This window comes from Pygoscelis adeliae, unplaced genomic scaffold, assembly GCF_000699105.1.
Source record: "Pygoscelis adeliae isolate BGI_AS28 unplaced genomic scaffold, ASM69910v1 Scaffold18, whole genome shotgun sequence".
NCBI classification, from domain to species: domain Eukaryota; kingdom Metazoa; phylum Chordata; class Aves; order Sphenisciformes; family Spheniscidae; genus Pygoscelis; species Pygoscelis adeliae.
In genome coordinates, this window is record NW_008825558.1 from 3,771,675 (window position 1) to 3,785,257 (window position 13,583).

General features: G+C 40.2%; 1 protein-coding gene across 1 annotated transcript in view; it reads right to left on the bottom strand.

Annotated features, from left to right (window-relative positions):
* KCNG4 (potassium voltage-gated channel, subfamily G, member 4) overlaps positions 1-8,696 on the bottom strand; it is a 17,738-nt gene extending 9,042 nt beyond the window's left edge. Inside the window, exon 1 of the mRNA XM_009332308.1 lies at positions 7,947-8,696. Within this exon, the coding sequence (XP_009330583.1) occupies positions 7,947-8,696 (750 nt within the window). The remainder of the gene's footprint in view (positions 1-7,946) is intronic.
* Positions 8,697-13,583: the final 4,887 nt, after the last annotated feature.

A 13,583-nucleotide genomic window follows, 5' to 3' on the forward strand; every position in this document is an offset into this window, starting at 1 on the left:
CTTATCCCAGTCCGCAGCAGGAAATGAACAGATGCAGGGGAGGAATCCCTTTTGGCTGTAAAATGATGATTCGGTTAGTAAGTGTTGTGCCAATCTGTGTTCCCTGCTTACCTGGAGCTGTGGGATCCAGCTGCAGTGCTGCAGGTACTGCTGAATCACTGCGACCGCATTGCCGCTATTATTTGAATAATTAAACCATGCTCTGCTGAATCAAATGATAGTTAGGAGAACTTGAAAACCCTACGTTATGGATCACTTCAGTACTTGGATTTGTGGTTACAGACTGATGCAATAAAATCAAAAGGTTTACAGCCTGATGAGAAAGAGACTGTAACCTGATTTACAGAATGATGAGCTTGTTAAAGGAGTGCTGCGTATTCCGATCACAGAACAATTTCCCACTCACTTTGCTTTACGGGAAAGAAGCCTGGGCTTATGAAAACATTTACTACAACTAGTACATTTGAGGAAACTAAACGAATATTGGGATTATATTAATGTGGACAGTAGAAAGAAAGAACATAGAAGGAAATTATTATCTCTGTATCCAACACATAATTATCTCCTCTGGGGCAGAAGTGTAACTAAAATAAAATATTTCAATTAACTTTTAAGCTTGGGTCCTTATTCTGCAAACACCGTGAGAATCTGTCTGAAGAATTTGAATTTGATTTAAACCAATTGGTGACCCCAAAGTGTTTGTGTTAGGAGAAAGATGTGGAAGTATTATCTTTTTCTTGGTTTTCCAGTAAAATTTAACAGGCTGCATTTTGTAACTGTGAAGAAATATAGTCAAAATGACAAGGTGTTTATCTGGGACTTAGGAGGATGACCTTCAATTTCCAGTTTTGCTGCTGGTCAAATCATTTGCCTTGTTACTGTTTCTTCTCTGCTTCTTTCTTCACTGCATTATAAGTTCTTTGGAGCAGAAACTACTTGTTATTGGACCTGTGTAGTACAGGGTGTACAGCAGGATTCCAAATATGGTTGAATCTGTTATAAGGGAAAATACTAGTGCTAACAGGAGATGCTGACACTGTGGGAATAAACACAACATACACAGTTCATAGCCCTGATGCTGCAATGAAATTAGCAATTAGATTTGCTCAGAATTAAAATACCAGATTGTGAATTTGACTGCAGCAGTAGACTGATGAGTCCTCAAAGATTTCCATCATACTCAAAGAGGACATTCTAAAACACATACAAATCTGGGTGGTTGTTTATTTTTAATTTTTATTTTAATACTCGATGCATTATTGCTACGAACTTGGAGGATGCATTGATTTCAAAGAGCGTTTTCCAAAGATAGAGTGCTTCCCTTAGAGGAAATACCCAGCTTCCCAAAGAAGGCATTTATTAAGCAATCATCTGTGCTGAGTCAAGTGAGGGAAGTGAACAGGATTTTTTCCTATTGTAAGTATTACAAACTTGAAAGCAGCAAAAGGGAGAAGAAAGCATGATTCCCAGTGAGGAACACATGTGCTGGCACATTGAATAGCAGTTGATGGACTGCCTGTTGCAGAGCAGCTAGAACAGCTGGGTGTCCCCCCAGGATAGCGTGCAAAGCCAGGGGACTTAGTGCTGTTGGGATACAGCCAAAACTGGATGAACACAAGGCAAACTAATAATGTCTAGTTGTGCTTTCTGAACATTGGACCTTGTACTGGCAGAACCAGCTTTTGAAAACTGTGCAGAATCCATTTACTCATTGGAGTGTCCAGCCTTTCTGAAGAAAATTGTTTTCTGTGGCAGCGAGGGTAAGCTGAGACGCAGATGTTCAGCAGCGTCTACCCCCCACTGGTGCCCCTCTTTGGTTATGCTGAGCAGGGCTTAAGTAACGTGAACTTCACCAATGTTGTACCTACTAGATTTAATGCTGAAATGTGCAATTCTGTTTGCGGATGCTTGGTAATAATGTGGAACTATGAAATCAGAGCCTTAACATAATGGTGCAATTTCAAGGTCAAAGCTTTTGACCTTACTGAGCGGATATGCAAACCTCAAAAAAAGGCAGATCCCATAAAGCAATAATTTCTGTATGTATCAAAGTCCCAGGCTTGAATATTCTGATTTCTGTTGTTTCACAGCTTCTTATTTCATATCTTTCTTCGATTGTTATTAATTTAACTAAATCAATCCACGAAGCAAATGAGTCAGCTGGATTCTGCTGTGCCGAGTACACCTAGTAGACTGGGATTTTTTTGGTGCTTCAGTGAAGCACATTTTCCTACTTTAAAATGCTGCAATACTTTCATTGCTGATCAAAATGGTTAGAAGAAATCAGAATTGTACTAGATGACTAGATAATTTAGGAGAGTGAGTGTCCGCAGTAAGTGTCCTGATAAGAACTCAGAAAAATGTACTGCGCAGATGCAATAAAACCAAAGCACATCCAGCTTTATTTTGTTCCAAGTTATTTCACGTCATATGTATATACCAATATATTTATAGATGGGCATGTACACATACACCTTTATAGTCTTACACTTTTAAATGAGCATTAGAAGTGTTTCTGAAAGTCAGGATTTCATTAATCTCTTTGCAATAGAGCAAGTCATTCCGGGCCATGCTTTGTGTGACGTATGCTTGTGTTAGAAGGAAAGTTTGAACACCAAGTTACTGTGAAATACCCCTGCTTTTCAGGTATATTCTGAATAGTGCCCCACTTCATTAGTAGTACTCTGTACTAGTCGTTGAAAAAGATATTTTTCAGCAGGTATCATTTTGCCCTGGCTAATCAGCTAGAAAATTCTTTTTTGATCAGTGTTTTAGACCCCCTTATTTAAAAGCTATAAAAATGGTAGCCAGCAGTATCTGTCAAAATCTGACTGTCGTATTCAATTTACCAAAGGTGATTGGTTCTAACCGTTGGCCAAATTACCCTTTGATGAAGAGTCTTATCTTTGCAGACTACCTGAGCAGCAGAAATAGGTTTACACTCCTCTCATTGACACTCTCCATATGGATTAGTATCTCCTCCAGTCACTCCCAAGTTCTTCAGGTTTTCCTTTAATAAGTTCACTAGATATATTTAATGTTATCTGCGGGTTATGGGCAGGGTTGGAGCTTTACATTCTAATGCTTTTGTAATGGATTTAATAATTTGATTTTCTTTCTCTTCACAGTAAGACCAAAAAATTGTTTTTTCCCCTATAAAGCAAAATTACTCCACTTTTAAAGAAAATGTGTTTCTCGGCAGTTTCCTCTAGTGTACAAGCCAAATATGCTGGTTTTAGTATCATACAGACAACATCAGCAACATCAAACATTGACAAACGTAAGTCAGGCCCTCCAGAATAATGGTGTAGAATGAAAAAATAATTTTTAAATGGTTCTATATATTAGGTACTGGACTCTTTTCCTCTGTTCATGTTTTCTGGATTCTCAGTGCAACCAGAGACTAAAAACTTACTCTTTTAAAAGGAATTAGATTTTCCCATAATCAAATGACCCCAGGAATGGGAGCTTTAAAAAAATGAATATTCTAAGTTTCAAGATAAAATCATTAGATCTGGCAATACTGGTTGCAGCTTACGTTGGTTATGTTTCATTAAGTTATATACAGTACATAAAACAATTACAAGCTTGTCAAGGTCAGTTAAGAGCAAATACAAAATTTAGTAGTAACAAGGTCTGACCACTCACTGATCACCAGAGAAGAGAGGGAGAACAGAGAATAGACATTTCCTTTTCTCTTAAACCTCACTTACATACGACATCAGGTAAGCGTGATTTGTTGGGAGCCGTCTGCACAGGGAGAATATTATTTGGTTGTTATTGGTGCTGAGGGACAGGGAATGGAAATGTCTGGGGTTTCTTTTTCTTCTCCCCCCCAACCTTAATTTGCTTGCCTTCCTCAAGAAAAGACCTTGCTGTATCCTTTCTGCTGAGTCATTTCTCTAGAGGACGCCAATTTTAGGGACTCATTAAAAGAAATACCTCTTCCTAAAGAAAATCCCAAGAGTGCTTCAAAGCACTGTCCAAGCTCTTTCTGCGGTGGTTTTATTCCGTAGTTTTCTGGTATAATTATGTTTTTTTCCTTTGGGTTAGACGTGCTGAGCAGTGACTAGTTCAGTTACACCTCTTGGATCTTGATTGTAACTCTTATGTGGGACTGGGACTTTCGGGGGACTTTGATGGGACTTTTGCCTTGTCTCTAGTGGGATAATCTTAATTCTTTCATTTGAGGGAAATACCGGTAGATTTTGTCGCTTCAGCTTTCTTATCCTATATGCATAGTCTCTGATTCAGATTTGTAGTTCTCTCAGGCTGCCCGTTCAGATCAATAATAAACAGAGTTCCTCACCTCCAAATATGCCTTTTTTTCTATCTCTACATACACACGTGCCTTAGTACATTTTGGTGATACTGTATTTGCTTCCTTACTGAAGACAGTTTGGTCTCCATAAAGGGCAGATGCCAATATCCTAGAAAAGGACGTACTGCCATTGGAGGATGTGACATTTCAGTCGTTTTATGCCCAAATAACATAATTTGTTACTAATGAGTCCTCTTTCCTTAGCATCATGTATGATAAATCCTTTTGTATATCTGTTTCATGGTCAGACTTAAACGTGAGGTCACTAGAGCTGTACATTTACTGCTCCAGAGTTTTCCTGAACTTTTGGCCTCCTTCGCCTGGGACTGTTCCCTCTGGGTTGGGATTCACGGCAGGCGCTTGTGTGATATATAGTTACAGAACTGTTTGCCCATCTATCTGTGTTTTTCTTTCATATCTCTAATGAGGAGGTTCCTAAATGTCATTTGACATATTCTAATGTGTGCGTGGCATCAATTATAGTTCGTTCTTTATTTTACTTTCAGCTGTATTCCTACCTTTAAGCTCACCCTCCCCTCCCTTTTCTGCTGCCCATAGAGATGGCTCCTTCCCTCCCCTCTGGTTGCCAGGGTGACTGGGCTTCCCTGATGCGGATGCTCTTGCCTTGGCTCCTTGCCATCCCTCTCCCGGAGACTGGAGTTTTCGCTTTCCCTCGGATGGTGAGGACTCCTGTTTGCTCTTCTGCCTGCCCAGGCAGCTATTCTCCCTTCTAAGCAGATCTGGTTTAGCAACAGCTAAAAGGACAAGTGAGTTCATGTGCCTGCAAGGTGGGATCAGCCAAGCCTCTGAGGGAAGTGGAAGTCACCTTGTATGATTTTTCCTTTTTTTTTTTTGACTCTCATCCTTCTCCTTGAGCTGGAGTCCAGCCAGTTGTCACTCTCTTAATGTGGCTGTGATGATGAGAAAAAGGACTCTAGAGTGGTACATATGCAGCAGAGGTAAAGCCTTTTTTATTTGTATTTCAGAATGGATAAATTCAATTTCCAGTGTTAGTGACATTGGAAAATGGATCCTTGCAGTACTTGTAAGCACATTTACGCACAGAGGTTTTGCCAAGCTTTAACTCAGAAATTAATAAACCTCAGGATAGGGCATCTTTGAATTCAGGTGTGGAATTGCAGGTTGTTCAGAAACTTTATTGAAGGAATTTGACTGGTTTTTGTCACTGAGCAAACAGATATCGTGTAATCTTTATGTTTAGCCCAAAGAGCCAAAATTTCAGATGCTGCATGCCTGTCCCAGGTTGCAGGTAAATATGGCCCCATCTTGGAATCACTTTCAGAGGTCAGCAAGTGAACAATTTTGGGTTACAAATCAACGTAGAGTTGCAATTTGCCTGGGTGTGACTCAGCCGCAACCAAGTAGTAGTATTTTTAGTCAATTAAGATCTCGGAGTTATTTGTCCAGTTCTAGCTAAAATGCTCTTTTGAGATCCCAGTAAGAAAATCTTAGGTGTTGCAGGCTAAGAATTTAGGGATGGAAATTTAGGGAATTTTCCATCCCTGGGGATGGAAAAACTACTATTTAGTAGTTCCTATTCTCTGCTTTTCCACAAGGCATGAGTATTTTGTCTCGTATATTCCCCTATGTTTTCTCTGGCATAATTTTAAATGATTCAAATAATAGGACTTTTAATACTCTGTTCTGTGCCTCTGGGACACAACGACGAAGTGCATTAGACTGGTGCTGTAAGCATAAATTATGTATTGTTTCCAAATATTTGGACAAATGGGGTCCTTTGCTCAAGTTCATCCTTCCTCCTCTCCTCTGCACTTTAAACATTCCATCTTTTGAGCTTGTTTCAATCCAGTTTGCTTGTTCTTAAAGTAGTGATATATATGCAGATCTCTAAGTAGTAATGTCATCTGTGTTTTATAGGAAATCCAGGAACAGCAGCTACACTGCAGCTACCAGATATAACCCTCAACATGCTTCCTGTTCTAACATACGGTTAATTATTTTTAAAACACACAACATACCCCATCTAGCTGAGCTCTGAAACATTATGTGCTTGTTCTTTTGCATGAAAGGTATTTATAAAAGCTTTTTCTGCAGTGCTTGGGAAATTAAGATAAAATGCATCGGGCTACTTCCATTAACAAAGTTAGCCGGAAGCACTTGCTAGAGCAGAGTTTGTAATGTTTTTACATCTAGCTTTAAGAAGGATGTTCTATATTTAAAGCACTTCCTTGGAAGAAGCATTGGAACAGTGTTACAGTTTTTCCTGCCAAAAGTAATAGCTGTGGAAGGCTGCAAGAGCACCAGACTTACTACTGAAAGGTAATAGTCTTCCTATGCAAATGTAAGTTAATATTCAAGGGGTTAAATGGAACAGGGAATGAGCTTAAATTTCAGCCTTCCGTGCAGTCCTTAGTTTTATTCAAAGACATCAAATATCATGACATATCTTCACCATGACTGTGCTGCTTTGACTTACTGCTTGAGCAATAAAATACATACAGATTTTTGTATTGTGCACGCCATGCTGTGCTATAAATGTAAAAATGACTTTATTCATCAATATATGATACTCTGCGGAGTGTCTTGTCTTACAGCAGTGGTTGGGGCAGGGAGTTTATTTGACCTGGATTTCCTCAACACTTCTGGAATGGCAGTTTGCAAATGAAGTGCAGGATTCATTAAAGAGATTAGTTGAGGTTATTTGATTAATTTGGACATTACTACATCTGAAATAACTTGGGATTGTTACTTTCCTCTGTTTTATTATTAGAATAGCAAATCTTTAAAATGCTGAAATAGTCACAACAACGTTATAGAGAAGATCCTTCATGTATGATACAGGTTTGATTTATCTGCCCTGAATTAATGTGGATGACTTACTTGAAAAGGGTTTAAATGCAGTTAGCAGTTCAGCTAGTATTTGGCACTACTCCTACTATATGTACATATATATGTGGGCAAATACAGAATTCTACTAGCATGGAATCACGATTTTTGGAGGTGCAGCTTTTAAGTATCAGTATCTGTGAAAATACTTCATCTGTCTCTCATCCTTTAATCTTTACGCAACTATTGAAATGTAACATTATAAAAATTAATGAGTATTTCTTCCTCTTTAAAGATTTGCCTGTATTATCACCAGGGAAGATACCTGGCTGTTTTAAAAGTAAAAATGTCAGAGGAAAATATTTCTTTAGCTGATGTGTCCAAACGAGAGACTGCTTTTAACTAGAGAGTAAGGTGTGTTGGAGAGAAAACTCCACAATGTTAGTTTGAGAGTCTCAGTGCTAACAAGTTAATATAACTTACACTAGCAACTGCTTCTTAAGAAGGAAGAACAATGCCGTATTAGAGAGCTGCAATATCTATTCTGTCCAGAAGCTCTTTCCTGTGTTTTAGCTAACAATTATTAAAATACTTTGTTCACATTATTCTTAACTGAATATCACTTTGAAAATGATAGAACTAATTCAAGCCATCGTTGCATTTTCTGTTATAGACCGTTCCGTTACCAGCGACAGGTTTGAACCTCATCGCTATGGATTTTCTGTCTCTCTTTTATCTTTTTAATGATGTATTCCTAGCAAGACAGACAAATTTCTTTTAATTCTGTAGTTAGACCAGTTAAAAAGGACTTACTTACCCTGTCTTCTTCAGCTCTTAAGTCTGGCATTGTGCTAACACAAAGGCTTATAGCTGTGGTGGCCACAAAGAGAATGGAGAGACAAGCAAAGACTTTGCCTGGGACTCCTGACTGGGGATTTTCTACCATATCTCTGAGTCTGGTCATAAACTGTCCAAATTTGGTTTTCTCATCCAAGACACATATAGCTTCTTTGCTCCTCCGAAGCTCCTCTTCTTTGCGTACCTCAGCCAACTCCTGCAGTTTTTGAAATAGTTTTCGAAAGCAGCAGTTCTCCAGGTTGGATTCCTCAATCCCCCAGTATCTCAGCTCCTCCTGAAAAGACAAGGCACACATGTCCCTTAAGAGCATCAGCTTTCCTGCTGCTAGAAAGCTGACAATCATCCCAAAAGCATTGGGGTTCCTGTCAAAGAAGAACTCATGGGTGTCTTCATCGTAATCGTCACACAGCTGAATTATTTCTTCATAGCTGCTGCAAAACTTAAGTTTGCTCAGTCTGGTCAGGGGAAATTCATCTAAAGTACTCCAAGGTAGCAGGTACTTGATGCCTCCAACATTTATCATGATCTCTGTCTTTAGATCAACTGCAGAGACTTGATCAGGATGGTAAATCCTCCTGGCTCTTTGGTAATGGACCCCTTTGGCAGAAGGGGTTTCAATGGAGACAGGAAAGAAGTGGCTCAAGGAATTACAAGAATTGTAGCTAATGTTACTATAGTCTTGGTCACTGCCTCCGGAGAGAATAGGCATCTCTAAGAGTTCTCACTGGGACGTCCGAAATGGCATCAGAGCAGGGTTATCTGTCAGCCAAAAGATATAGGAAGGAGGAGAAAACATAGTAGAGGTTATTGCAAGAGAAAAGGTGTTTCAGGCTACTTTCCTAAATCACAAAATTAGCGAGTGCCAGTTTTGTAAGTAAAAGTCACCTCTATGCTTCTTCCTGAAATCTGCAGCCTGTGAATGTGATTTGCTTTGCAGCCTCATTGGTTGTCTGGCAACACACAGACACAGAGGAGAGCTAAAGCCTCATTCATAATTATCGTGAAGGGTCGGATGCCTGCAAATCCAAATGTGAACAGATCGGTCTCTTCTCCCAGCAGATCTCGGTCATCGTTAGATCGTTGTATTTTCTGGTGGTTGTCGTGTTGCTTTCTTGTTTCTATAAACCCTTAAATACACGCTAACTCAACTAAGCTGCTTAATAGTTATTAGAGTTAGAGTGGTCAATTACCTGCCATCAGCTGGATGTGAAGTTCTTAATTGCTTTAACTTGAATGCTCAGATTGCAATTCCTCTTCCTTTCACTGCACGCCTGTTTTGCCTGCCTCTCAGGCATATTGCAAGGATTAGCTAGTAGATGTTTGTGAAATGCTTTAAGAGGTAAAGTGCTGTATAAATGATGACTATTCTTATCAACCCAGTCTCATGTGACTGCAAATTACTGAGAAGATATAGGGAACATTTACCCACCCTGGAGAAAACTTTGTTAGACAGACAGAAAGCAAAAAGTATTTTGTCAGCTCAGGAAGGGGGAGAAGCAATTGAAAGACACCTTCCCTTCACTTCCCCCTTTCAGGAGCAAACCCATGTTTTTGTTCATAATCTCTAAAGATTCAAAGGCATTTATTACCCCAAGACAGTGAACTGCAAAAATTGCAAGGAAACTTCCCCGAAGTTACTTACCATCGCACCACAGGCTGCTGCCCGGTGCCTGGCTTCCCCGCGGATGAAGTACACATGCCGCAAACTGATCAGCTGTCCTCTGAGTTACGATCCAGCAGAAAGACCTGGGGATATTTTATGGTATTGATTACAGGAAAAATCACTATAGCACTCTGGAGATCGCAGTCTCTTTCTTCTTTCTCTTTCTCTCCTTCTTCCCTGGAAGGGGAAAATATTCATATGTGTTCATATAATATATGTTGTACTAAAAGACCCTTTGCAAAGGAGACAGTGTCCTAAGTGGCAGCTCCTCTTCCGGACTCCTGGGGCTTCCTGGTGAAATATGCTGAGTGAGAGCTGGTGGATCCTGCCCGCTCCCTGTCTCTCCTCTGTTTCCCTTGGGACTGTCAGTGTGGTCCTGGAAGAGGAGGGGAGAGGGAAGGGGGAAGGGCTTAGAAATAATCTCTCCAGCATCACTCCGTCTATTCAGCAGGCAGCAGGCAGCAACTGGGTAAGAACATGGAGTACAAAGACAGTCTCCAACTAATGAGGTTTAATAATAAGTAAATTCTGGCAAACCTACTTAATAAAACAATTTCAATGTCTATTAACTCCTTCCCTTATAGTCATACCACAGTTGCTTGCTCTGGAGACACCAGTCAAATTTATCGGGAGCAGTTTCCATGTCCTGCATCCCTCTTGAAATTGATATTTGCTCTTAGATATCCCTAGATGGAGTGGGAAGTTTTTTGGGTCCATGGATGCTGGGCCTCAGCATTCCTTTGGCTACTAGGGACATGCTTTCCTCCTGTAAAAGAAAGGGTCTCTGGCATGCAAAGAATAGCTGCTGAGCACTTTCTTTTCCAGATCTGCAGTGCTTTTCCAACAGCCAAGAACTTTCTCCTCTCTTCTTTACAGATGATGGGAAATCAAACATAATCCTTTTCTGACATGTCTCATACATGGCTGTAGGGGGGGTGAGCTTGCTGTAATTCTTTCGGGTTCTGTACTGCCAGAAGGTCTTGGGCTGCCTCAGTCTAAAATTGGGATGACATGGATTTGACCCAATATTCTACTTGCTTGGCCTCAGTCAGTGGGTTCAAGAAGCCTATGATCAGATCCTATTGACAAGTACCCTCTGTGGTACTCCCAAATGCAGTAAGAAATGCCTTAGCTTATGTTTATCCCCAGTGTGGCTGAAAGCACTGAATCTGAATCCTATTACTAGAGGTGTGTGTGTGAATCTGTAGGACTTACATGTCCCCTGTGAGTATGAAGGTCGTGTGGAGAAGTGTTATCAGCTTGGATCACAGAGCTGCTTTTCTGCCATTTGCACAGTGGGTACAAGGTGCAGGTGGTGCCCTTCGCTTGCACTGTGCTGCTTACCCTTGTAACGTATGTGGGACTTGTGCACTGCTGAACTGACGCACCTTGGAAGCAGATGTTGCAGCTGTCTATCAGCGCTGAGCAATGCTATGGCACAGCCTAGGATGGGAAGCCTTTGCTAATTGGACTTTTTGGCACATCTCTCTTGGCCCATGTGGTGCCCAGAAGATTAACTTCTTATCAGGCTTCACCACTGGGGTTTTCACTCAAGTCCTAATTATGCCATCCACAGAGAAAGACCAGATAGATGCCTGAAGGCAACTGAGTTCTGGGAGCATAGCTTAAATCCTACTACCTTTGTGCAAGATGCAGTTTGCTCTGCCTCTCAGTCTTTCTTATGGATTATTTTTGCAAAGAAAAAGCAAACCTATTCTAATTAACTTTGGATGGATTGTTTCACAAAAGGATAAAACCAATTAGCATTTCCTTCTTACCTTGTGAAGCCCTTGTGTGGTGGTGTTAAAGGTTGTATTTCTGAAACCAGCTGACAAGAAGGCGAATAAATCCAAAACAATGAGTAAATGTTGTACATAACTGAGTAATTTGTTACTTATTTATCAAGAAATACATATATTTTAATTTTTAAGACTTCAGTTCCAATACTGGGTACTCTAATATTTGCTTTATTGGGATCTGCAGCTGTGTCTATAGCTAGATCAGGACCTCATTGCCGGCTAGAACCATAAAAGTATCTGTCAGTCAGTCCTTAAGAGTCATCTGTCTTCATAAATGAGACAGAGAAAGTATAGAAATATTTTTATCTAAATTTTATTAACAGGAGATGAAGGCACAAAAAAGAGACATACTTTATTTGGTGTCTGAGGAAGCAGGGCCCTGAACCCAGCTCTGAAGGTCTTAAACATGTAACTTACTCCCGAAGCTGTCCTTCTGCCCTGGCCAGTCTCTGCCTTCTGCTCTCCTGGACCCTACTACCATGTCTCTATGAGAGACCCCTTAGTAGTGGAGTATCTAAAACTATTAATGCTGATACCCCAAATTGAAATCTTTCCCCAGGTGGGAAAGGCATATTCCTGGCTCAATTCTAACCTCTGCTGACTTGTTTTTTCACTTTTTTTTTTTGTTTTTCGTAACTTCTGCTGTAGTTTTCCCTTTGGACCTGCCCTATTCATTATGAAGTTCATAATCTTCATTCAGTTTTTCTGTTCTCTATTTATTTCCTTTACAGTTTCTGGAATTGCTGTCTCCTTGCTCCTTAGCCATCTGGTCATGTCAACTTCTTTTACATGCCCTTTATGCCTTAAATGCAGTTTCCATATGCTTCATTTATTTGTTGACATGAATGACATTCCTGTCTCCTCCCTGTTGTTTCCCCCCTTTTGTTGTTTTGCCATTCTACTGTAATTTGTTTTAGACCTGTCTCTCGCATCCGCTTTGTACAAGGGCAACATGCTACTGCTGAGAAGAAAGCTGAGCAGAAGAGGTAGTTCTTACCCAAGTGGCTCCAGGGAGAAAGCAATTGCACACTGTTGTACAGCTCTCTCAGCTGGACTAAGCCTAACCCTACGTAAACCAAGGTTAAAGCCTCAATCTAGGCTGTATGGTAACTGATAGTGTAACTCTTACTGAATTCAAATTCAAACACACAGAGCAGAGATCTACTAGGCTGGCTTGAAAGTTTGTGAGTATGATGGTGCAGTTATCATCACGTCCCTGTGACACGCACAGGAGAATCTGGTAAGAGACATCCATTACGGTGAACAGATTTTTCTTTAGTTCAATAATGAAATCATTAGCAGGACTAGTATTTAGATATTGATAATAGTTAAATGCTGTAGAAGATGGGAAAGCCAGTGACGTTCACTGGCACTTGCTTACCTATGATGTCATCTCCTGTATTTTGTTCTCTGCAATTATGCCAGAATCCTGTATCAAGCAGCAGATACATACAGAATATAGATATACAGAAGCAAGCACTTTTTTCACAAAACACATAATAAAACTGTAGAATTTATTGGCACATGATGTTGTGGTGGCCAAAAGCGTAAAGTATTCTGAAAAGGACTGAGCAAATTTATGCAAGGAAGGTCCACCAGGTAGATCCAATGTCTGGCACGGAAAGTCAGTAATCCACATATTGCTGGGCAGCAGGGAGGTATTTTACTACAATGTATATGCTTGCCCTGTTCTGTTTTTTCCTAGATTTTTGATAGATGATGCTGCTGCACAGACCCTGGTGTGACCCTGTGGAGATGTTCTTACGCTGAGAAACCTGAGGAGGGTGGCCTAGGCTCTACTAGTTTGATCATGCATTTCTGGGTTGATCATGCACTACTTACCTGACAGTATTTCTCTGTCAGAACAGCAAAAAAGAGCTGAAGACAAAACTCTGATTATAGATGTATGTGCATGTATATATATCAAGACTAATGATGTCTGTATATAATGGGCAATCTCACAAAGGGGTAGGCTGTACACTCTGAAATTGTATGTGCTTGCAGGTCTTCCAATCATTCTGCAGGGAGCAGGCATGTAATTTGATAAAGGCGCTGTTGTCAATCTTCCTTCCTTCCCAACTGGGCTTTTTGTAACGCTTAAATATAATACAAAGAAAATTACTTTGCCTGGCAT